We start from the raw sequence: 24,577 nt of genomic DNA, 5'->3' as shown, positions 1-24,577 counted from the left end.
TGTTATACGCCGATAAATACGGTATTTTGCAGTGGCACATTTTCATATGCACATCCTTAAAGCGGAGTTCCACTCAAAAGGGCAATGGGGGAACGGGTACCTGTTTTTGACAGGTACCCTTCCCCACTTCCTGTGAGACAGCGCCGCAACGCTGTCCCTCAGAAGTTTGGCCCCCTTCCTTCCCCCGCCGCCACTGGGCCAATTACAAAGCGCAGCGTTCCGGTGCCGACATTGCGGGCTCCCTGGACCGGTAAATTCTACTATTTAAAAGTCAGCAGCTACAGTATTTGTAGCTGTGGCCTTTTTTTTATTTTAATTTTTTTTATAAATTTTAATTTTTTTAAGAACTGTACCAGTATTTAATAAATGTAATTAAATACTGGTACAGCTCTTTGTTAGGGATCAGCATACTAAAAGATTTTAAATTGCTAAACTGTGAAAGATCACATGCCATAATAGAAAAGACTGGGATCTCCTTCATTTAAAATCTTTACACTGGCCCAAGGCCAAAAGGAAGGAGTAAGTAGACTGAATACGCCCCAAAAATCCTCATCCTGACATGTCTGCTTAAGAGTATAAATGGGAATCACAGTGCCAGTGTCCTTCCCATGCCCTGTGTCCATCATGCTTTTTGACTGAGGACTGACCTTTCAAGTCTTCAATGCCTAAAATCTTGTAAGACCAGACTTTGCAATTTAAAAAAAACATAATTTGCTCATAGTACAGGGAACTGTTTTTAGAGTCACTATTATCTGCTTTTATCCGCTACAGAGAATAAAGCAGATACAGTAAACCCCCCTCCATTGCGGGTGTTACGGACCCAGCCGTGAAAAGTGAAAATCCACAAAATAGAAAAACCCTATTAAAATGCATTGTAGGCATGTTTTTTTTTTTTTACTGTCACTGTACGTGTAAAATAACATTACAAAAAAAAACGCAATATACCGGGACCGCAAAAACTGAACCGCGATGGAGCGGGGCTTTACTGTATACTCTTTTTTAGCTTGCTTTTGGCTGTATGTGGCCATACTGATGAAGAAAAAGTAATTTCCAGCAATGACGAATAATGTCTTTATCAGAGATTTATTTATGCTGACTAAAGTGGGTGGAATATACAGATTTAGCTTGTAATGTGTGGATTTTCTGTTACCAATACATTCTGTATAAAGTAACATGTACACGGAATCTTTTCATGCATGTTTTTTTCTGCATCAAGTGTGCAAACGAATATGATTAAGTTTGATCTTTTTTTTTTTTTGCAGCCGCTGACATGTTGATCGGAGACGCTCTGGTTATCGTGGCAGCATGCCTGTATGCAGTTTCTAATGTGACTGAGGAGTATGTGGTGAAGAACCTGACCCGGGAGGAGTTCCTGGGAATGTTGGGCCTCTTTGGAACATTCGTCAGTGGGATACAGCTGTAAGAGTCTGATAGTTGACATAACTGTCATAATATTACTTTTGGGCAGAAGCTATGCTATTGTCTCTACAGCATTGCTTGGTCAGTCATCATTCCTGATCTGTGATCTTGGAGAATGAATGACGTAAACCTCTTTGCAGTAGCCTCGGTTATATACACAAGTGACTCATTTTAGACTTTTATGCTGTGACTTACCAGAAAGTTGCTGCAGTGTACGGTATAAGTCAGTGGACCCCCAACCTCAGTCCTCAAGTACATCCAACAGGTCATTTTTTTGGGGAATGTCCATTGGATATAATAGCTGTCATGAAAAATAAGCCATTGACATTAATTTAAAAGATAAGTTCACTTTTGTAAAAAAATAAATGCACATCATTTTGCAGGTTAAAAAAATATGCGTTTATTATTATTTTTTAAACTTGGACCCTGGAAAGCATTGCACCCGGGGGATCGCGGGTGCCATGCAGGACTCCTGCAGACTGTCAGTGTAACCATCTGCTTGTACCTCATATGGGCAGGCAGTTACACACTCCCAGGAAGAGTGCTCAACAGCGTCTGGGTAGTTCATTGAGAACTACAAGCCAACAGTCGCAAACGCTGTCATTAGTTGTATTTCTTCCATTCACAGACCTCTGGGAATGAATAACATGGATAGGCGGTTGAATCCTCTCAGCCTCCTTTATGGTCTCTTGACTGGAGTTTTCTGTTCCAACGATAAAATGCAAATTATTTTTTTCTTTGACTGTTACTGAAAATTGTGAGTCCAGGAAGGACTTATTACTTTGGTGCTGAGGCCCATGGATTGCAAATGATCTGTTTGTTTATGCAGCTTGAGCCAGAAGGTGCTGTGTGCTGGCAGCCCATGTAAGTGTATGAGGATGCATCACTTGCATGGAAACAACCGCTAATCCTAATTTTGACAGGGGTGCAGGTGAACAGCCCTGAACGCACATAGTGGTCGTGCAGCCACCCATTCCTGCAGTTACTCCGTCACCATACACTACATGGTCTGCCTGCATGCAGCACCTAGCAGCTCAAGTCACATAAATAAATGGCCCTTTCACATGTCAATGAGGCTTAATATATTCATGCAGACTTCTAATATTTCATTCTGATATGTCCTCTTTAAGCTCCAAGAAACAAAGTTTTAACTTAATTTACATAGAGAACACACCAGAATAAATATATTTTATTCTTAAAAAAGGAATTGCTCTAAGATTTTAAAATGAACCACATAGATAAAATAAAAGATTCATATCCTTGTGAAGCAAGTCTAATATATGAATGCCTAGAAAGGTCATTGAATATTCTCTCTATCACGTGTTGCACTGTAGCCCTGAAGAAGGTACATCTATATACAAAACACATGGTGGGAATGTCTTCCTAATGATTCACATAAAAATCAGGAGGATCTTTAGAAATGATCAACACATCTAAATGGGAAATCATTTTTCTATTTTTTTTTTCTTAATCGTAAGCAATGATTTCACTGATCCTAGTGCTCACATTTAACCTCACATGTTCATCCTAATATGGTTGGAGTTACCTTTGATCTCCAGTGACTCGTAATGACCATTCTGTCTGCTGTCAAGATATATCTGAGAGTGCTTTCATCAAGCAAAGCGATTGGCCTATGGACATAAAGATGGCAATGTCATCTGAAGAGAGTTACAGTTTGACTACAGATTTTTATGTGAATCATTAGGAAGACATTCCCACCATGTGTTTTGTATATAGATGTACCTTCTTCAGGGCTACAGTGCAACACGTGATAGAGAGAATATTCAATGACCTTTTAGGCATTCATATATTAGACTTGCTTCACAAGGATATGGATCTTTTATTTTAGTTATGTGGTTCATTTTAAAATCTTACAGCAATTTATATTTTAAAAATAAAAGCGATCCTTATTCTGGTGTGTTCTTTATGTAAATCAAGTTAAAACTTTGTTTCTAGTTGTAAAACTCAGGAGACAACTGCAAAGTTCTTATACAATGATGTAAATGCAGAGAAAATCTACTTTGCACTTTTTTTGGCTCACTCTCAATCATGTGTTGGCACACTGAACAAGATACATTAATACACTTGTTGTGTTCCGTTTTGCAAGTGAGCCATGCTTTACTGGTACCTGTATTTTTTAGCAAATACACACCGAGGGGAAGCACACGGGTGTGAATGGGCCCCAGCAAAATAATGGTAATCTTCTTGTGCATTGTCATTGACCGATGTATGTAAAATCATACAGGTGTGAGTAGGGGCTAAAACCTTGTACACACTAGTAGTTTTTTTTTTTTTTCTTTCATTCAACCCAGCAGGGCTGAATGAAAAAAACCTGATCACTTAGGAGAAACCTCTGTACTAACTATACGTTAGTACAGCAATCTCCCCTGCTGTTTTATTGTGTTCTGACAGGGGGACGGCTCCTTGCCAGAACACTACGGTCAATGCTCTGAGCCATTGGTTTATATTGAACCAGCGGATGCCGCCAAACATTCGGCCTGTGTGTACTAGAGTGGGGGGGTGAATATACTGGGAGTATATCCCTCGCACCAAATGGGTTGAGGTTGCTTATAAATAAAGATTGTAAAGAGTAAGATTGTAAATGTGAAAATGAGCAGCTGCTATAGTATAAAGTGTGGGGTGAAAAGTGTATAGCCTCAAATTGGGGGCTACCTATAGCGCTTGCTAATTGGTTGTGTAAACATAAATTACCAGGTGCACACAATAATTCGCATTAAAATAAATTCATAAATAATTGCATAGTGTAGTACATGTGTGTACTAGACTTAAAGGTAATTACATAGTGTAGTACATGTGTGTACTAGACTTAAAGGTAACAGAGAAAGCAAACATAGTGCATTAGATAGCATAGATAAAGCACATTTTAATGTAGCAAATTGTAGATAAAAACACAGTTAGAAAACCATAACTGATCAGAGCATATCACAGGAAAAAGCAACTCCCATCAGATGTCATGTCACATTTTACAGGTGCAGAATAGCAATGAGCTCAGCCATGTTCTGATCGTAGTCCAAACCCACCTGAGCTAACCTGCCAGAAAGCTGTCCCAATACAGAGCCAATGGTATGCAACTTGGTAGAATCTAGGAGGTAGTACTCTTGGATTGGCTTTCCTTAAGTAGGCTGGGGTTTGCCTTAGGAGGAAGCTGTGTGGATTAATACATGTGCGGTGCATCAGCCATTTGAGACTGACAACCAGAGTGACGCTGGTTGATGCTGCAGAAGAAAAGGGTCCCATTTTTGTAAAATTTTTAAATGTATGAGTGCATATAGGTAATACCTACATACTGGAATATGGCGATGGGAGTTAATCACAGGTGAAAATCCTTTTAGTATAGTCCGGTATATTTAAAATGCTTGGATCTCTATTAAGATGTCAGCATTTTCTACAGTTTTCTGCTTATCCAGACCTGTAAGGTATCACCACATGCACAATTCTGCTAACTGTTGGTGTCTGAACATGTACCTTTTTTGTTTTCACACTTTTTTTTTTTTTTTCATCTTCAGCATGGTTGTTGAATACAATGCCATAGGCAACATCCAGTGGGAATGGCAAGTGGGTACGTAACTTATTCATTATACACTCATGGTAAGAATAGAGCATAGAATATTCTACAACTGCACTCTTCCCTTGGCTTTAGCATATGATGAGTTTCAAAGGATTTAGAATAATGAATTGCTAAGGAATTTAATGTGCTGACAACTGTGAGAAAGTTCACATGATGCAGGCAGTTAAAGTGGGATTGAGCAATGTTCTTATGTCTGTCTACATTTGTATCCCAAGTACTGCACACACATACTGGATAAATCTTTTTCTGGGCAGTGTGGATTGGGGTTGGATTTTCTAGATAATATTGCTATTTTTTTCCAAGATAGGTGGGTGCAGGGATGTCTGCCGGGATATCTGCAAGGTTCCATAGGCACAGGTATCTCTGTTGGGTTCTCCCCTCTCCATAGATATAGGGTTCTCCTCCTCCCTTCTCCATGGGCACAAGGATGTTGACCAGTTCTCCCATTCCATTTTCATAGGGTTGTCTGCAGGGTTATTTTTCTGCCATATTTACAGGAACAAGGATGTCTGCATCCCCCATTCCCTCCCCCCACAGGCACAAGGATGTCTGCAGGGTTCTCCGTCTCCCCTGCATAGGCACAGGGATATTTGTAATTTCTATCCCCAGCCCCTATGGGCAAAAGGATGTCTCTAGTGTTCTCCATCTTCCCCTGCATAGGCAGAAGGATTGTGAGGGGGGCTGTGGAACCCAGCTGCTTACCTAGGAGAGGTTGGGAAATCCCTGTCTCAGCTCCCTAGGCCCCTCTTATGTGTAAGTCCCCCTGTGACTATTAGGGACACAGGGTAAACAAGGAAATGAACAGCTAATTAAGGGACACTAAGAATATAGTTTTACTTCAAATGGGACAGTAATATTTATCAACCATATATCTCAAGGAACATATGAGAACTATTTCTGGCCTGTTTGATTCTGAACATGTTCATTGAAAGAGCTAATCACATTGGCCTCTGTTCCACGTTCTTCAATGTCAGAGACGGACAGTCTGTCACTGGTGGTCTCTTCCTATTGTCTGTGTATTAAGGTGTGATGTGTTTTCTGTTAAGCCTGTCTGTTTCATTGTTAATTGTTAATGAACTCCCATATTGTTTCTGTCCAGATGGCTAGATAATTAGTTCAGGTTAATTCTATTTCTGTATACAATCTCATCGGCATATGATAATGTAATCAGGCACGTGACCTGATGGGGAAATTTGATCAGGAGGGGGATGTCCTCATGTGTGTGTATAAATTGTGTGAGACTGTTCAATAAAATAGTTGATGTTATCATATGCATACAAGCTGTGTTGGTCAGCTAGCTTTGTATGGGGGCGGCTGAAATATCTGATATCTATGTTCAGACTAAAGGAAGCCCACAACTGATGGAAGCCCACAAACACAGTGTGGGTCGAGGTTCCGTTACAAGGATATTTGTAATGTCTATCCCCAGCCCCCATGAGCAAAAGGATATCTGCAGGGTTCATCTTCCTATAGTTACAGGCAGTCCCTGGGTTACAAACAGGATAGGGTCTGTAGGTTTGTTCTTAAATTGAATTTGTATGTAAGTCAGAACAGGTAAATGTTTTAAGTTTAGTTGCAGCCAAGAAAAAATATTTTTTTTTATTCCCTGACGGACACAGCTCCATGTCTTCTAGACCCTTGGGCTTATGCTGCTCTCTCTCCAGGAGTAGGACTAGGGGGAAACTATTTTGGCTATGCCGCTAAAGCAGTCCCAGAGGGCATACCATCACTTCCCGCTTTAGGACTTCAGTTTTCTTTGCCTAGTCAGGAGTACGGGCCTGGCTTTCTGCTGAGATCTGCGGTTCTGGCATTTTTTTTTCCCCCTTTTTTAAATGGAATTTTTTCTTTTCTCTTTGTTATTTTTTCGTTCCTGTGTGAACTACAATCAACTGCTGGACTGGGCGACACACTGGATATCCTAGATCCTTATGGTTATTCCAGTCTGGGCTGCGAGCGTGACCCAACTATTAGCTCCTCGCTAGGTTAGGGGGGTGGCCGGCGAGTATAACACCTTGCGGGGTCACATAGCCCTGGTCATGACAACGGTCACGATCAGAGTCACAGTGTGCCTCTGGCCACAGCACCCCCATTCCAAGATGGTGCGGTGGACTGCCAGGAGTGGTGCCCGCCTAACGCCAAAGTGTGGTGAGTAGTGTCCCCCCTCTTTTCTCTGGGAATTGCTGGGGTTGTTGCGGGCCCTCCCTGGGGATGGTAGGCCTCCCCTGTGTCCTTCTTCTCCTCCCGTTCTCCCCCCCTCTCCGTAGCGAGGTTTTCCCTGCCTGGTCATCCTCACCTGCCCCTGTCCTTTTCTCTAGTCCCATTTTAGGCTGCACAGGTGGTTGTTTTTTTTGGGGGGTGGGGGGGCTAATTTGGTGCTGGGCCGAAGGGTGGTGGGTGTGTGCCGCTGGCGGCCCCCTTTTTAGGGATTTCTGGGGGGCTCCCTCCTGCTGGGCCTGTTACTTCCCTGGGGTCTCGCGTCCTGCGCGGCACCACCATTTTTTGCTGTGGATGGTTTTCACTAGCCTCGGCGGACATTTTTGTGTAGTCCGGTGGCCATGTTTTGGGTTTCCCTGTGTAATCTATAGCGGCGGCCATTTTCTTGTGGTCCTGTACGGTGACGTGCAGCGGGGGCCTCTAGTATCTGCTTCAGCGCTTCCTCTTTGATCGCAGTGTGGCAGGCTGTTTGGCGCTCTCCAGCTCTGGGGTGGTGAGTCTCTGTGGGTGTGCAATCCTTCCTCTGCTATATACAGTGCTACGGGTGCGCTGATATCCGCTCCGAGCGGTGCACAGGTTTTTTTTTCTTTTGTGCTGTGCGGCTCAAATTTAACCATGGAGCCCATGGAATGTATATCCCCACCTGATCCACTCCTTGAAGCTGCGGGACCCTCTGGGTCTCAGTCTTCCCTGGCAGCCATGACGGCGGCCCTGCAGTCACTTGTGTAAAAGGTTGATTTGGCCCTGCAAAGGCGGCCTAGCAAGAAGCGCCCCCCGCCTTCACCTGTATCCTCTGCCTCCTTAGAGTCTGGGTCTGCGTCCACTCACTCTAAGTACTCTAACAGTGAGGATGTATCCTCCTCCTCTGCAGCCACGCATGAAAAAGCACTGGTGGAGGCATTGATTTGTGTCTGTGCGGGAAACTTTAAAGTTGGAGGACTCAGCTGATGCTAAATCGGCGACGCTGGTGCAGTTTGGCACTCGCAGATCTTCCAAGGTGACTTAGGTGTTCCCCTTTCCTGCCTATTTTGACGAGATTGTCACTAGTCAGTGGGGTACCCCGAAATGCATGGTTGGAATACCTATGTGTTTCGCTAGGAGATATCGAGGAGTCTCGTATGAAGAAACTAACGGTTCCACCGTAGGTGGACTCTCAGGTTTCCAGGCTAAATCGGGCCACACTTTTGCCCGTGAAGGATTCTCCCATCTTTTAAGGATCCGCTGGACAAGACAACTGAGGCTCTAGTCCGTTACCTTTTCACCATGGCAGGTTCAATGTTGAGAACAGTGTTTGCTATCACCTTGGTATCCCATATCTTAACAGAATGGGCAAAGATTTTACGCCAGGATCTGGAATGGGGTCAACACCCTCTGGAGCTTGCGGATCAGTTGATCCAGGGGCTACAGTACGTTTGTAATGCGTCTTTGGATGCGGCACCCCTGGCTGGCAGGGTATCTGTGACAGCGGTGATTCTTCACCGCATAATTTGGTTGAAGTACTGGTCGGCTGACCAGGCTTCTACAAAGGTGCTGACTGATCTACCTTTTGTAGGTGACCGTTTATTTGGTGCCTCTGTGGAGGAGATCATTAAGGGCCTTATGGGAGATAAAAGGACATTCCTTATGCAGGTTGCTAGGGGCAAGGAACCTCATTGTAAACGTGGTCCTTTCTTTCTCGGCTCACAAGCAGCCCTTTCGTCCGTCTGGATCGCAGGAAAAGGGTTCGAGACCCACCCATAAATTTGCAGGAGGTTTCAAGAGACCCTGAAATGGTAAGTCAAAAGCAGGCACTACTGGTTCTGCAGACAAGCCTTCTCCAGCCTGAAGGGGCGCCCTCACCCGCAAGGTTCTTTCCTTCCAACTTACACCTGTCTCACGATTGGCTGCAAGGCCTTTATGGGGCACAACAGGACCTGTTAGCACAAGGGGTCATTGTGCCGGTTTCAATTCGGAATGTTTTCAAGGTTTTTATTCAAACCCGTTTACCTTTTCCAGGAAGGAAGGCAAGGTTCGCCTGATCTTGGACTTCAAGGCTCTGAACCACTTTGTGTGGGTACAGAAATTTCGGATGGAGTACATCTGCACGGTAGTAGCTTTCCTTCATCAAGGGGATCTTTTGGTGGCTTCTATCAATTTCAAGGATGCTGACCTTCATATTCCAATATATGTCGGGCATCAGCGTTTCCTTTGTTTTACCGTGGGCGAGGAGCATTATCAATAAGTGGTGTTACCTTTTGGTCTCGCTTCAGCTACTCGGGTATTCACAAAGGTTTTGGCCCCGGTGCTGGCCTTGCTTTGGCAGATGGGATCGCAGTACTAGGTTAGCTGGATGATTTGCTTCTGCGTGCGAGTCGCTTTCGGCTCTAAAAGTCGACTTGGACATTACTGTGCAAACTCTACAGGCGTTCAAATGGACACTGAATTTTCAGAAATTGCTTTTGACTCCGTCCACCAAGCTGGACTACTTGGTTTTAATGCTGGATTCAGCGTCTGCCCGGGTGTTTCTTCCACACGTATCGGTCTTCCCTCAGGACTTGCGTGCAAGTGCTGGGTCTGATTGTTTCCACCTGCGAGGTGGTTCTGTTTGCTCAGTTCCATACCAGACCTCTGCAAAGAGAGATTCTGGCCAAATGGAACAAGGATCCGCTGTCATTGGACGATCTGCTCCTGTTAAGTCTGGGTACGAGGGGGGTTTCTGATATGGTGGCTTCGCTCCCCGGCGCATCGCCTGGGAAAATTCCTTTCTTCCTTCTTCCCCTGTATTGGACAGTGATTTTCGTGGATGCCAGTCTGTCTGGGTGGGGAGGTGTCTTGGGAGTGTACTCGGCCCAAGGTGCTTGGACTCAAGGAGTCCAGTCTGCCGATCAACCTACTGGAGATTTGGGCGATCAGACTTTGTCTGTCCTAGTGGACGCATTGTCTGCAGGGATGCCCAGTGAGGATACATTCGGACAATGCTATGGCTGTGGCATATGTCAATTGTCAAGGGGGCACAAAGAGTGCCCTGACGGCCCGGGAAGTAGCAGGCATCCTGAGGTGGGCAGAACTATATGTTCCCGCCCTCTCTGCTGTGCACATTCCAGGGGTAGGGAATTTGCAAGCTATCTCAGTCAACAGTTGTTGGATCAGGGAGAATGGTCTCTTCACCCGGAGGTGTTTCATCAGCTGTGTCTCTGATGGAGGACCCCCGATGTAAACCTGTTGGCCTTCCGTCTCAACAGGAAGGTGCAGTGGTTTGTCTCAAGGTCTCGGGATCCTCTGGCCAACGCCGCAGATGCCCTAGTGGCCCCTTGGGGTCAGTATCGTCTGATTTACGCTTTTCCTCCAATACAACTTCTGTCGAGACTGCTACGCAGAATCGAAGTAGAAGGGACTCAAGTCATTCTGGTGGCACCAGACTGGCCTCACCAGTCTTGGTACGCAGGCCTGGTAAGGCTGGTAGTAGACGTCCCTTGGAAATTTCCCAGGGAAGATCGTCTGTCGCAGGGACCAATCTTCCATCCTGCTTTACAGTCGCTGGCTTTAACAACCTGGCTATTGAAAGCTTGGTGCTGAAGGACAGAGGGCTGTTGGAGTAGGTGAATCCTATGCTGTTTAAAGCTGGAAAATCTACCTCCAGGAAGGTTTATCATCGAATTTGAAAGGCGTACATTACTTGGTTTGAGTCTCTGGAGTTTTCTCCCCGTTCCTTTTTCTGTGTCTTGCCTGTTGGAGTTTCTACAACAAGGTGTAGATCAACGTTTGGCTCTGGGCACCATCAAGGGGCAGATTTCCACTTTGGCTATATTTTTCAAAAGGTCGTTGGTGGCGAAGTCCTTGGTTCACAATTTTGTGCAGGGTAATCACCATCTGACTCCTGCAGTGCGATCCTTGGTATCTCCCGTGGGATTTCAATTTGGTACTGTCGGTACTTCAAAAGCCTCCCTTATAAAAAATTAGTGATCCTCCTTTGCTCACTCTGTCGCAGAAGGTGGCCTTTTTGGTTGCTATTACTGCTGCGCGTAGGGTGTCGGGAGTTGACTGCATTGTCCTGTCGGTCACCTTACCTGGCGGTTCACAGGGACAAAGTGGTGTTACGACCCTGTCAGGCGTTTCTTCCTAAGGTTGTCTCGGGGTTTCATTTGAATGAAAATATTGTGTTGCTGTCCTTATGTCCTAAGCCAAAACATCCTAAAGAAATTGCTCTACATTCCTTGAATGTAGTTAGGGCAATTCAGGTGTACCTGGCGGTGACTGAGCCGATTCGGAAATACGATTTTTTGTTTGTTCTTACAGATGGACCTCGTAAGGGACAGGCCGCAACTGCTGCGACCATTCCTAGATGGATCAGGCAGACGGTGGTGCAGGCCTATTCTATTAAGGGTCAGGTTCTTCCTTTCCCTGTCAAGGCGCATTCTACGAGGGCGCTTAGTGCCTCCTGGGCCTTCCATCATCAGGTGTCAGTGGTTCAGGTGTGCAAGGCGGCTACGTTGTCCTCTGTACACACATTCACAAAGTTTTATAAGGTGGATGTACTTGCATCTTCAGATGCGGTTTTTGGCTGCAAAGTTTTGCAGGCTGCAGTTAGAGGCTCCCGCCTCTTGAGGGTGTATTTTTTTTTTTTTTTTCCTGGTGTTGAGCTCCTGTTTTACCTGGTTGGCTATGTTTAGCCTTGTTGGGAATTATATGTATTGCTGTGTTTTCCCACTCCTCATGGTTATACTGCTTTGGGACATCCCAAGGGTCTAGAAGACATGGAGCTGTGACCGTCGGTGAACGAAAGAGAGAACTGGATTTTTGTCTTACGTAAAATGCTTTTCTCTGAGGTTCACTGATGGACACAGCACCCGCCCCTTCGTTGGGTTGAGTTATGTATTCTGACACTGCTTGTTAACTGAAGTTCTATAGCAGGAAGTGATGGTATACCCCCTGGGACTGCCTCAGGAGCGTAGCCAATATTGATTCTGCCTAGTCCTACTCCTAAAGAGAGCAGAATAAGCCCAAGGGTCTAGATAACATGGAGCTGTGTCCGTCAGTGGACCTCCAGAGAAAAGGATTTTACAGTAAGACAAAAATCCAGTTTTTAAAGTGTTTTATTTTTATTTTTTTATTTTTTTGGGAGAACATAGGGAAGGGTTAACACCCCTATAACATTTGTTTCGCTGTCTGTGCCCCTATTTAGAAGATTTCACCTCACTTTCTGTCCCGGTGACAATTGGATTTTGAAAATTTTGGGTTGTTGTGAAAACAAGGATTGGTGATAAAGCTTCCATGGAAACACCTTTTCCCCATAATAACTCTTAGGCTCCATGTACACGGGACGTTGTTAAAAGTCCCTTTGAATGCTGGAATTTTTAGGATGTTTGAAACGTCCGTTCGGTCGCGTTTGTACCCGCGTTTAGCAGCGTTTGCGGGCGTTTGCGTTTAGAAGCGTTCCTAGAGGTCAAAAAAATTATTCCCCTTTAAAATGGAAAAACGCGACGGGTCATCGCGTTCGGACGCGTTTGTGCGTTTGAAACGCCGGGAAACACACGTTCGAATGCAAATAATTGCGTTCTAAAAACAGTCCCTGAACGCAACTGCCTGCAAATGACTGTAAACGACCTGGTATACATGGACAGATAAGATAAAATGTAGATGGGTTCAGGGGCTTCTGAAAAAAACACCCAACTGCTCCTAAACGGCCATTTCCAGCGTCCCGTGTACATGGAGCCTTACAGGAGTGAATGTCCCTTCCTAGGGGTAGATTTCCTTTCACTTCCTGTTGCCTCCTTCTGTTTGTAAGTCGGATGTTTGTAACCCGGGGACTGCCTGAATAGAGGAGTTTGCTGGTCTCCCTATTTTCCTCTCCCTATGCTAATTTTTTTGTCATTTTAAACAGTCTTTTTTGTGTTTATTGCAGGATTGCTGTTTGCAGGTTTTGCTATATGCATGTTCTGTCTGTACAGCGTGATGCCACTTGTCATAAAAGTCAGCAGTGCCACCTCCGTCAACCTGGGTATCCTAACGGCTGACATCTACAGCCTCTTCTTTGGCCTTTTTCTTTTTGGGTACACGGTCAGTAAACACTTTAATCTAATGTTTATTGTAATATTTATCAGTATATTATGGAAACAGTCTGTCTGTGTTGCCCCCTTTTTAAAGGGTATGTCAGAAAATTGGTCAAATGTATCCCTCTAGAGCAGTGATGGCGAAACTTGGCACCCCAGTTGTTTTGGAACTACATTTCCCATGATACTCAACTACACTGCATAGTGCATGAGCATCTTGGGAAATGTAGCTCCAAAACTTCTGGGGTGCCAAGGTTCGCCATCACTGCTCTAGAGGATGCTTCATATTTATTTCAAAGACCTAAAACAACTCTAATGTTGAATCTAATATCCTGTCCAATAAACTTTATTCGCATGTCAGCATTTCCATCCACCTGAGCTCCAAATGGAGCTTAGTTGTAGAGTCTTTGACTAAACTTTCTAAAAGCTGGGCGTGGGCAAGCTGAAATTCTTCTGGTTCAGTAAGACCAACCAAAGTTCGTTCTGTGTATGGCACACACTGACAGAAGTTCATTAGTTAAATCCACTTCTGTCAAACATACACGCAGGAAAACTTTTGTCGACTAGCAGCTGCACCCGAACGAACATAACCTGTTTTAATTATGCATTGAACAGGCCGATAGTCAGGAAATATGTTTGTTTGAACGTTAGTGGTGAATAAAATATATAAACACCAAAGTAGATACTTAAACTAGATTATATTAGAGGATTTTGTTCAGGTTACCTTGAATCCAGTAGTAGATATTGAATCTGAATCTGTCTGGTTTATAAAAGAAGGACCTGGATCAGTAAGACAAACCTACATAAAACTGACTGTCCCACTTGTTGATCAATCCTCTATTGCACAGTTATGCCTAATGTAAATGACTGCTAGCTTTATAGCTTGTCCCTAGAGTAGAGAAAATGGTGAACACCCCTGAGAAAGGAAAAATGATGTCCACCTATGGACATATACCTTAGCTCAGCCTTTCTCACCTTGGGCTCCGTTGAACTGTAGCATTCCATGAGAGGTCCCCTGGGGTTCTGCAGATGTTGCAGCGGATTTATATCAACCCCACAGTGGTTCACTCTACCCCTAAAGCTAATGATTTACTTCTGCCAGGTGAACTTATCCGCTTGACACTGTGCTTATAGTTCTGGTTCCTGACGTCATGCGGCAGGACATATGACAAGGAGAGCAGCGCTTCTTTCCAACTTGCAGAGACTGTTTTATCAGCCACTTCTTTTACATGCCAACGCTACAGACTAAAGGGGAAGCTCCGATTCTTCCAAAAACACAGTACTATTTTCTGTATCAGAATTGTGCAATGCTGTTGACTGTAGTACCACCCTTGACTTGTTACTGTGCATCAAAACTTACAGAATGGGTGCTTTTTACCCACTTCTAGTAGTATTATGATTACTTTTATCTACTGCTGCTTAACTTCTTGACCTTGGTGGGAGGACACTCTCTTTTTAATTTTCAAGAAGTATTTGACAATACTGAACACCAATAGAAAGTTGGTGGTGCCGATGAGCACCAACAGAAAGTTGGTGGTGCCGAGGAGCACCAACAGAAAGTTGGTGGTGCCGACGAGCACCAACAGAAAGTTGGTGGTGCCGACGAGCACCAACAGAAAGTTGGTGGTGCCGACGAGCACCAACAGAAAGTTGGTGGTGCCGACGAGCACCAACAGAAAGTTGGTGGTGCCGACGAGCACCAACAGAAAGTTGGTGGTGCCGACGAGCACCAATAGAAAGTTGGTGGTGCCGACGAGCACCAGTGGAAAGTTGTTGGTGTCACTGAACAAACACGCAAATTTTGTGTTTTTTTTTTTTTTTTTTTTCTCCACATTTAAATATTTTTGCACTTCATATTTTTGTGTTTGTCATAATGACCTATTTATTGCTATTTTTACAACTCCCAAATCACGCTAATGTATCTCAAGATGTTGATCAAGGTTTCCAAAGACTTTAACCTTTTTTTTTTTTTTCAAGGGTAAAGTTGATAGTCTGACTTTGTGAATATAGAGTATAAAGACTGGACTCACTTAGCGTACTTTGGCCTAAAGCTAAATTTTGCCAATAAAAGGCCATTTCTCTTTCGTTCATTGACACGAACACAGCTCCTGTCATTCTTGACCATTGGCTAGTCCGACCAGCGAGTGCACGCAGGCCTCACCTCCGCGCTAGATCGGCCGTGACATAGCCCCACTGGACGGGTCTGGCCTGCGAGTTAAACATCTCACAAAGGTCGCATAAGACTGTACTTCGGCCTGAGTCGCAGCGTTCCTCCTGGCCGACAGCCCCCCACCTGGTTCCTGGTATAGTGAGTAGCTGTCTCCCTCTACCCCTGAAGGGTTTTGGGGTGGATGTGAGCCAATCCTTGGGACAGTCAGACCTCTGGTTTCCCCTCCTTCCCGCAGGCACTCCCCCCCCCCCCCCCCCCCCTCGCCAGGTTCCTTATCCTTCCCTCCCCTTCCACATATGCTGGGGATGTATTTTTTTTGGGGGGGTTTGACCATTTTCCTGGGGTGGGGGCAGGGCGCTAAGTGGCGATGGGGCGGGGGGTGCACGATCAACTGGTGGGGGCTCCTGCCAGGGCCCCCTGTCCTGCCTGGATCAGTCCTGGGTCCCTGTAGGCCTCGTGGCGCAATGCGGAGCCGCCATTTTATTGTAGCCTTGTGTATTCCTATACAGGGCGGCCATGTTTGTGTAGTCCGGTGGTCATTTTCTTGTGGTTTGCTTTGCAAATAGCGGCGGACATGACAATGGCGCCCTGTGGACGGTGATTTTTTTTTTTTGCGGTGGGAGCCCCTCCTTATCCCCTGGTCCTGACTCCTGGATCATTTAGCTTCCTAATCGCCGCACGTATAGTGCTAATTCTCCTGGTGATTCCTGGTGCCTTTCAGCGGGTGGTGAGTCTGGTGGGGACCTCTCCCTCTCTGCTGAGGATCGATCTGTGCCTTGTGCTTGTTGACCTGGTGGTGCTACCAGCGCGGTGGAAGTTGTCCCTTAGCAGTGTGTTGCACTTTTTTGTGGGGTCCCCCTGGTGATTCAAGGAGACTTTGGAGCACGTTTCCCCACCTGATCCCCTCTGTGAATATGTGGAGTCCTCCAGGTCCCGACCATCTATCCATGCACTGATGGTGGTCCTGGAGTCCCTTGTGTCCTGGGTAGAAGCGGCTTGCTGGCGACAGGCTAGCAAAAAGCGCCCCCTGCCTTCCCCTGTCTCATCAGATCGTGAATTTGATTCAGCCGCTGTGGACATGGGTCACCCTGCTGGGTCTGCGACCACGCGCCTGGAATCCCCTGATAGTGATGATGATGATTCCTCCATGTCTGTGGCCGCGCATGTAAAGGTGTTGGTAGATGCACTGATTGTATCTGTGCGCGAGACCCTAAAGATGGAGGATGCATCCAGAGCGGCAAAAGTGTTTCCTTTCCCCGCCTATTTTGGCAGAATTGTCGCTAAAAAGTGGGGAAGTCCAAAGCATCTCCTTGGGGTTCCTAAGCCTTTTACTAGGCGTTAACCCCTATGAGGAGTCCCTCCTTAAGAAGTGGACTGTGCCACCAGTGGTGGACCCTCTGGTTGCCAGATTAAACATGGCAACCATGATTCTGGTTGAAGAGTCCCTGGCCTTTAAGGATCCGGCTGACTGGAAAGTGGAGGCTGTGGCCCACTTTATGTATACCTTAGCTGGTTTGACAATGAGGTCGGTATTTACCATTGCCCTAGTGTCGCAAACTCTGCCCGAATGGGCTAAGCTCCTACTCCGTGACCTGGAGAGGAGAACCGCTCCCTCCTGCCTTTGCTGAGCTGGCTGACCAGCTAGTTCAGGGGCTGCAGTTTATCTGTGATGCCTCTTTGGGCGCGGCTTGCATCCCTGTTTTGGCGGTGGTCCTTCGGTGTGTCTTTTGGCTCAAATGCTGGTCTGCTGACCAGACTTCTTAACCACTTGCCGACTGCGCACAATATAATTACTGCGGCAGTCGGCCCCCGGCCAGGCAGAGTGACGTAGGTCTAAGTTGCTCGCCTGTCACTCCTTCTAGAGCCAATAGCGGGCGAGCGCGCGCCCGCCTCGGCTCTTTCACGGAGGAGTGCGGGAGTGTGACTGGCGGACCCGATGTCCGCCAGTCACACTACGATCTCCGGGACAGCGGGAGAAAGACAGAGCGGCTTATGTAAACAAGCCGCCTGTCAGTTCTCCCTGTGTAAAAATGAAGATCAGACGGTTCTACTATGTAGAACCGTTGATCTTTGTTTTTACACAAATAGCAATGTCCCACTACAGTTAGAAGCACGCCCCTAGGACACACTTAACCCCTCCCTGTCCAATACAGTTAACCCCTTCCCTGCCAGTGTTATTTTTGCAGTAACAGTGCATATATATAGCACTGATTACTGCAGTAATGTCACTGGTACCCCCAAAAGTGTCAAAAATGTCAGTCAAGGGTCCGATCTGTCCGCCGCAATGTCGCAGTACCGCAAAAAAAAAAATCGCAGATCGCCGCCATTACTCGTTAAAAAAAAAAAACACCAAAAATGACAAAAATCTTTCCCTTTGTTAGTAAACGCGATAACTTTTGCGCAAACCTATCAAAATACGCTTTTTGCGTTTTTTTTTTTTTTTTTTTACCAAACATAGGTAGCGTAAAAAAAACAAATTGGCCGAAAATGTTAAAAAATTTTGATTTTTTTCAAATTTTTTTGGGGGGGAATTTCATATATAGCACGTGATCAAAAAATCGCACAGGTGATCAAATACCACCAAAAGAAAGCTCTGTTTGTGGGAAAAAAAGGACATGAAATTCGTTTAGGTACAGCGTCGCACGACCGCGCAATTGTCCGTTAAATTCACACAGTAAAAAATCGCAAAAAACCCCCTGGTCTTTTAGCAGGAAAATCCTCCGGTGGTAAAGTGGTTAAAAGGCCTTGACTGATCTTCCCTTTCAATGAGATCACCTGTTTGGAGCTACCCTGGATGACATAATAAAAGGTCTCACGGGGGGAAGAGTACCTTTCTTCGGCAGGCTACTAATGACAAGAAACCTCGTCAGACGTGGACCTTCCTTCTCGGCTCATGAGAAGGGTTTTTTGTCCCTCAGGGTCAACTGACAAGGGCTCGACGCCTTTCAGGGCCTCCTCTGGCGGATCCAAACGAACCTGGTTTGGCAACCCGAGAGCGAGCTTCTCCAGAAGGGTCATTCTGCATGAAGGTGCGCCCTCACTTGTATTGGGGGTGGGGGGGGAAGTCTTTGCTGGTTTCCGGACCCGTTGACTTCCTTAATGCAAGAAAAGTGGGTCCACAGAGTCATTCGGTCCGGCTATAAGATCGAGTTTCGCTCTTGCCCCCCGGCAAGGGTTTTTCCTTTCAACCTGCGTCTGTCCCCAGACCGGTTACAGGGTCTGTATGGGGTGGTACAAGACCTATTTCTTCAAGGGGTGATTGTCCCGCTTCCGACCTCAGAACATTTTCAGGGTTTCTACTCAAACCTGTTCAGTGTACAGGAAGGAAGGCAAAGTGCATCCAATCCTGGACCTAGAGGCACTAAAGTGCTTTGTACGGGTACAGAAGTTCAGAATGGAGTCCATTCCAACGGTGGTGGCATCACTGCGTCGCTGCAGGGGGATTTCCTCGCCTCCTATAGAGATCAGAGATCAAGGATGCCTATCTTCACATTCCAATATGTGCCAGTTGCCAGCGTTTTTTCCACTTGCTGTGGGAGAGGAGCAGTATCAGTTTGTGGCATTACCCTTTGGTCTCGCCTTCACTCCTTGGGTCCTCACAAAAGTGTTGGCTCTGGTGCTAGCCTTGCTACGCCAACGGGAGATCGCAGTACTGGGCTACTTGGACGATCTCCTTCTGCGAGCCGAATCTCCCTCTGCTCTAGTCGAGAACCTGGAAATCACAATACGAACTGTGCGTGAGTTTGGCTGGATTCTGAAAATTGCTCTTTCCTCTGGACAAACACAAGAAATTGCAGGCTGCAAATCGTCTCCTGCTGTCCAACAATGGTCATCCCTCCGGACTTGCATGCGGATACAGGGCCTGATGGTATCTACCTTCGAGGTGGTTTTTGTTTGCACAGTTCCATACGTGGTACCTGCAAAGGGAGATTCTGACCAAATGGGACAAAACTCAGCAGTCTCTGGACAATCAGATCCGGCTGAGTTGGGGAATAAAGGAGTCCCTGATATGGTGGCTTCGCTCTCCAGGGCTTCGGCTGGGAAAATCCTTTCTCCCCTTATATTGGACAGTAGTCACCACGGATGCCAGCCTGTCCGGCTGGGGAGGCGTCCTCGGCAAGCATTCTACTCAGGGGATCTGGACACTGGAAGAGTCCAGACTACCGATCAATGTCCTGGAACTCCGAGTGAGCAGACTGTGTCTGGATCATTGGACGGATTGTCTTCAGGGATGCCCAGTGCGCATTCAATCGGACAATGCCATGGCTGTGGCTTATATCAGTCACCAAGGGGGCACAAGAAGCACCCTGGCGGCTCTGGAGGTAGCCGGCATTCTAAGGTAGGCAGAACGGTTTGTTCCAGCCCTCTTTGCCATACACATTCCTGGGGTGGAAAATTGGCGGACAGATTACCTCGGTCGGCAGGGGTTGGACCAAGGGGAGTGTCTCCGGTGGATCTGTTGGCGTCCCGGCTCAACAGAAAATTGCAGAGGTTTGTGGCTCGGTCAAGGGATCCTCTGACAGATGCGCTGGTGGCCCCGTGGGGTCAGTATGGTCTGATTTTATGCCTTCCCCCCCCCCCCTCTCTCTCAAGCTTCTGCCCAGGCTCCTACGCCGGATCGAGGCAGAAGGGATTCCAGTCATCCTAGTGGCGCGGGATTGGCCTCACCAGGCCTGGTATGCCGATCTAGTGTGGCTGATCATCAACGTTTCTTGGAAGCTTCCTCTGAGGGAGGATCTGCTGTCCCAAGGACCGATCTTCCATCCTGCTTTACAGTCGCTGGCTTTGATGGCTTGGCTGTTGAACGCCAGGAGCTAATGGATAGAGAATTGTCTGTGTTGGTGATTCCAACGCTGTTAAAGCTAGGAAATCTACCTCCTAGGAAAATGTACATTGCGTGGTGTGATTCTCTTGGAGTTCATCCTTGCTCCTTCTCAGTGGCTCGGATCTTAACCTGCCTTCAACGGGGGGTTGAACAGAATTTGGCTTTGAGTACCAGCAAGGGCCAGGTATTGGCTTTGGCAGTCTTCTTCCAATGACCTTTGGCCACACACTCCCTGGTGCGTACCTTGGTGATTCACAAGGATAAGGGGGTGCTTTGCCCCTGTCTGTCATTCCTTCCTAAGGTGGTCTCTGACTTTCATTTGAATGAAGGCATTATGTTGCCTTCTCTGTGTCCCAGGCCTAAACATTCTAAGGAAATTGCCTTAGAGTCTTTCAGGAAGTCAGACTCTCTATTTGTGCTCATGGATGTTACTTGCAAAAGGTTGTCTGCTTCCTCTGCGACCATTTCCAGATGGATCAGACAGACGGTGATTCAGGCCTATTGCATCAGGGGTCAGGTTCCTCCTTTTCCTGTCATGGTGCACTCTATTAGGGCACTTAGTGCCTCCTGGTCCTTGCGTCACCAAGCGTCGGTGACGCAGGTTTTGCAGGGCTGCCACCTGACTGTCGGTGCATGCTTTTACAAAGTTTTATAAAGTGTCTGTGTTGGCATCTGCGGATGCTTCTTTTGGCCGCAAGGTTTTGCAGGCTGCATTAAGAGGACCTGATCCTCTTTGAGGATGTATTGTTTTTTTTCAGGTGGGCTCCAGTTGTTTTGGTTGAGCCCCTGTCGCCTGGTTGGCTACTGTTGAGCCTTGGGAATTTTCTTTGTGGTTTGCCACCCCTCAGGTTTGACACTGCTTTGGGAAGTCCCAATGGTCAAGAATGACCGGAGCTGTGTCCGTCAATGAACGAAAGAGAAAATGGGATTTTTGGCTTACCATAAAATCAATTTCTCTGATGTTCATTGACGAACACAGCAACCACCCCTCTGTGGAGTTATAATTCTCCTGACACTGCTTCTAACAAAACTGGGTGACTATAGCAGGAAGAGGGAGTATACCCACCTGGGACTGACCATGGGTGTAGCCAGAAGTTTTTTTCTGCCTAGTGTCCTACTCCTGTAGGGGGTAGCATAACCCAATGGTCAAGAAAGACAGGAGCTGTGTCCATCAATGAACATCAGAGAAATGGATTTTACGGTAATTCAAAAATCCTATTTTTCTATTCAGTCAGTTAAATGCTTTGGTTACATCCAGTGTTACTAAAATTCTTGTCGTCATGGGATTGTAAAGTGTGCATATTCATGCATATTCATTTTATGTTTAGTTCAGTGTTTTATCTGGCATAAAGCCAGCCTGACCTTGATTATTTATTGATGTAATAGAATGGCTATGTTCATGGGCCAGAGCTTTTGATGGCAAAGGGCGTAATAAAAGCTGCATCTTAATCGTACAGAACAGGACATAAGCTAAATATTCATAGATTCTGAGTTATAGGCTGGTACCTTCAGGTGATTGGCCATTGGCAAGCTTTTGAGGACACAACCCCTGGGTGTCCCCCATAACCCTACCCCACTCAAGAGTTTGTTTGCTAGTATCCCAAGGTGATGGACCTCTCATCCCTCTAGACAGAATTACTTTGTTTAAAGTAGAAGTTCAGCCTTAAACTAAAACCTCTAAATCTACTTGCAGCCATATTCTAAGACTAATCGATATAACCTTTTAGAGAAAAAAATCGCTATACATACCTTTTTTCTGAAGCCTCTCTGGTCCCACACTGAGCTGTCAGCAGCGGCTTCTGTGTGTAGGAGAGTGCAGAAGAGGCAGCTGTCAACTGAAGCGCCATAGTAAGTCTATGGGTGACATCACTTTCCAGGTGTTTTCCAGCCATTGTTGGCTGTGTCGAACACACAGCTTCCACTGCTGGAGACCAGACTGGATAGGCTTCAGGGAAGGTTTAGAGATATATAGAGATATATATATATATATATATATATATATATATATATATATATATATATATATATATATATATATATATAATATATATATAATCTCTCTCTATCTATCTATATCGATTTTTGCGTTACAAGGTTAGAGGGGTTAGTCTTAGAATGTGGCTGCAAGTAGATTTAGATATTTTAGTTTTAGGCTGAACTTCTACTTTAACTAGTTTTATTATTTTTCTTCAAATAAAAATAATGCTGAATTGGTACTCAAAGGAAGAGAGGGCCAACTAGGCTAAAATGTTTATGATGCCCCTACTCCTAAATCTTCTCCACAACTACCCTGTAGTTACCTGTTACATTTTTCTAGGGTAATTAACTTTATATTTTGATCTTTATTTTGGAAGTGGGGTAGTGCAAGAATGGGAATAGAATTACAGAACCCTAAAGATAGAAGCCTTTCCGAATCCATTGATTTTTATTACTCAATTGCAACATATGGTGAGCGGTTTGGCAACGGAATCTGAGAGTGAACGAGAGACCCAGGACTCTGCCCCCTGTCCATCATGCATTTTAGTGATGCAGGCACTCTTGCAGAGGGACTGGAAGTGCAGCTTTTCTGTAAACCTAACAAACAATACCCAACATACATGCTCCTACATAAGATATGGGCAAAGGGGAAATGGAACAGTTGAAAAAGGTCCCAGGTGTTACCAGATCTAGTCCTATATGGTATAATCTGACTTATCCAGAGCTGGCAAAACTACAACATGCAGCAAGGTAGCAAGAGTTTGGTGTGACGCATCTTAATCCTTGTACACAATATGGCCCCTTTCACACGGGCTTTCCGATCAGGTCGGCCTGTCAGTTTTTTTTAGGTGGACCTGATCAGATGCCATATGCACCTCTATGGGGCAGTGGATGTCAGCGGTGACATCTCCGCTAACACCGCTGCTATCCGATCTGATCCTGTCCAGACAGATGGAAACTCTATTTTCCATTTGTCTGGAGGATCGGATGAAAATGGACAGGCGGTCAATTTTCATTCGATCTCCCATAGAGGAGAGCGGGGCTCTGACAGCTCTGTCTCCGCACACAGAGCTGAGACGGACGTGTCATCTGCCTGTTCAGCGGGGATCGGCGGATTGATCCCCGCTGAGCAAAACTGAGTCCACTGGGCGGAAAGCTTGTGTGAAAGGACCCTACTAGTTTTTTTTTTCCGCTGGGTTGATCGGAAAAAACTGACCGCTCATGTCGGAGCCTCGGTACCAACAATCTTATGTTAGTACGGCAATCCCCCCCGCTCCACACTCCAGTCAGCACTCTCAACCATTGGCTGAGAGTGGTGATTGGGAGCCAGTCGGCAGACCTTTTGCAGTCAAGACCTTCGACAGAAGCCGGCACTGCTGCTGAACACACAGCCCGAGTGTTGGGTGGTTTCTATTGAACTGGCCAATGCCAACTGACATTCGGCCCGTGTGTCCACAGCTTTAGACATACACTATATTACCAAACATATTGGGACACCTGCCTTTTACATGCACATGAACTTTAATGGCATCCGAGTCTTAGTTCGTAGGGTTCAATATTGAGTTGGTCCACCCTTTGCAGCTATACCAGCTTCAACTCTTCTGGGAAGGCTCTCCACAAGGTTTAGAAGTGTCTATGGGAACATTTGACCATTCTTCCAGAAGGGCAGGTTAGGCACTGATGTGAACAAGAAGGCTCGCAGTCTCCGCTCTAATTTATTCCAAAGGTGTTTTTATCGGGTTGAGGTCAGGACTTTGTGCAGGCCAGTCAAATTCCTCCACCCCAAACTCGCTCATTCATGTCTTTATGGATCAGTAAATTATTATTTTACAGCGCTATATGATTAATTAAGTGGCAAAAACCCCAATATTCAAAATAGGTACATGTCAAACAATTTGTGCAAAGTGCTTATAATGCCAATAAGTCAAATTCAGAGCTAAAGTGTAATGTCCTTTATGAATCCAAATGGGTCCAAAGGCCACAGTGAAAACACTCCACCAGTCACTATGCGTGTCTTATCTCCCCCGACATTTAAGTACACAGCCCCCTCACCAGAATTAATTGACCCTTATTACAGGCCGTCCAAAACAGCATGGGTATCTAATGGTTCCACTTGAAGTGTTCAAAGGAACAGGACAGTCCATTAGTGACGGTACTCCTGCATTTCTAAATGCTCCTACCAAACCATGTGGAGGTAAAAGAGAAGCCTCTCCTAGTGCAGTACATACAAATGCTTTATTAAAAAAGGTTAAAATCACACTTACAGTTGGTAAGTTAATTAACAGCATTGGAAAAAAACAAAGAATGCCAGTTTGCTCTCCACTTGTGTTCCAAGAAAGCGGAATCAACGTGTC

General features: G+C 45.8%; 1 protein-coding gene across 1 annotated transcript in view; it reads left to right on the top strand.

Annotated features, from left to right (window-relative positions):
- Window positions 1–24,577, top strand: part of SLC35F2 (solute carrier family 35 member F2) — a gene marked incomplete at its 5' end in the record, with an annotated part of 48,370 nt that overhangs the window by 20,890 nt on the left and 2,903 nt on the right. Inside the window, 3 exons of the mRNA XM_082248397.1 lie at window positions 1,263–1,419; window positions 4,947–4,999; window positions 13,104–13,258. Of these exons, the coding sequence (XP_082104523.1) occupies window positions 1,263–1,419; window positions 4,947–4,999; window positions 13,104–13,258 (365 nt within the window). The remainder of the gene's footprint in view (window positions 1–1,262; window positions 1,420–4,946; window positions 5,000–13,103; window positions 13,259–24,577) is intronic.

The sequence above is a fragment of the Pelophylax lessonae genome (assembly GCF_965119305.1).
Source record: "Pelophylax lessonae genome assembly, chromosome: 2".
NCBI lineage: Eukaryota > Metazoa > Chordata > Amphibia > Anura > Ranidae > Pelophylax > Pelophylax lessonae.
This window is presented reverse-complemented; position numbering and strand designations above follow the sequence as displayed.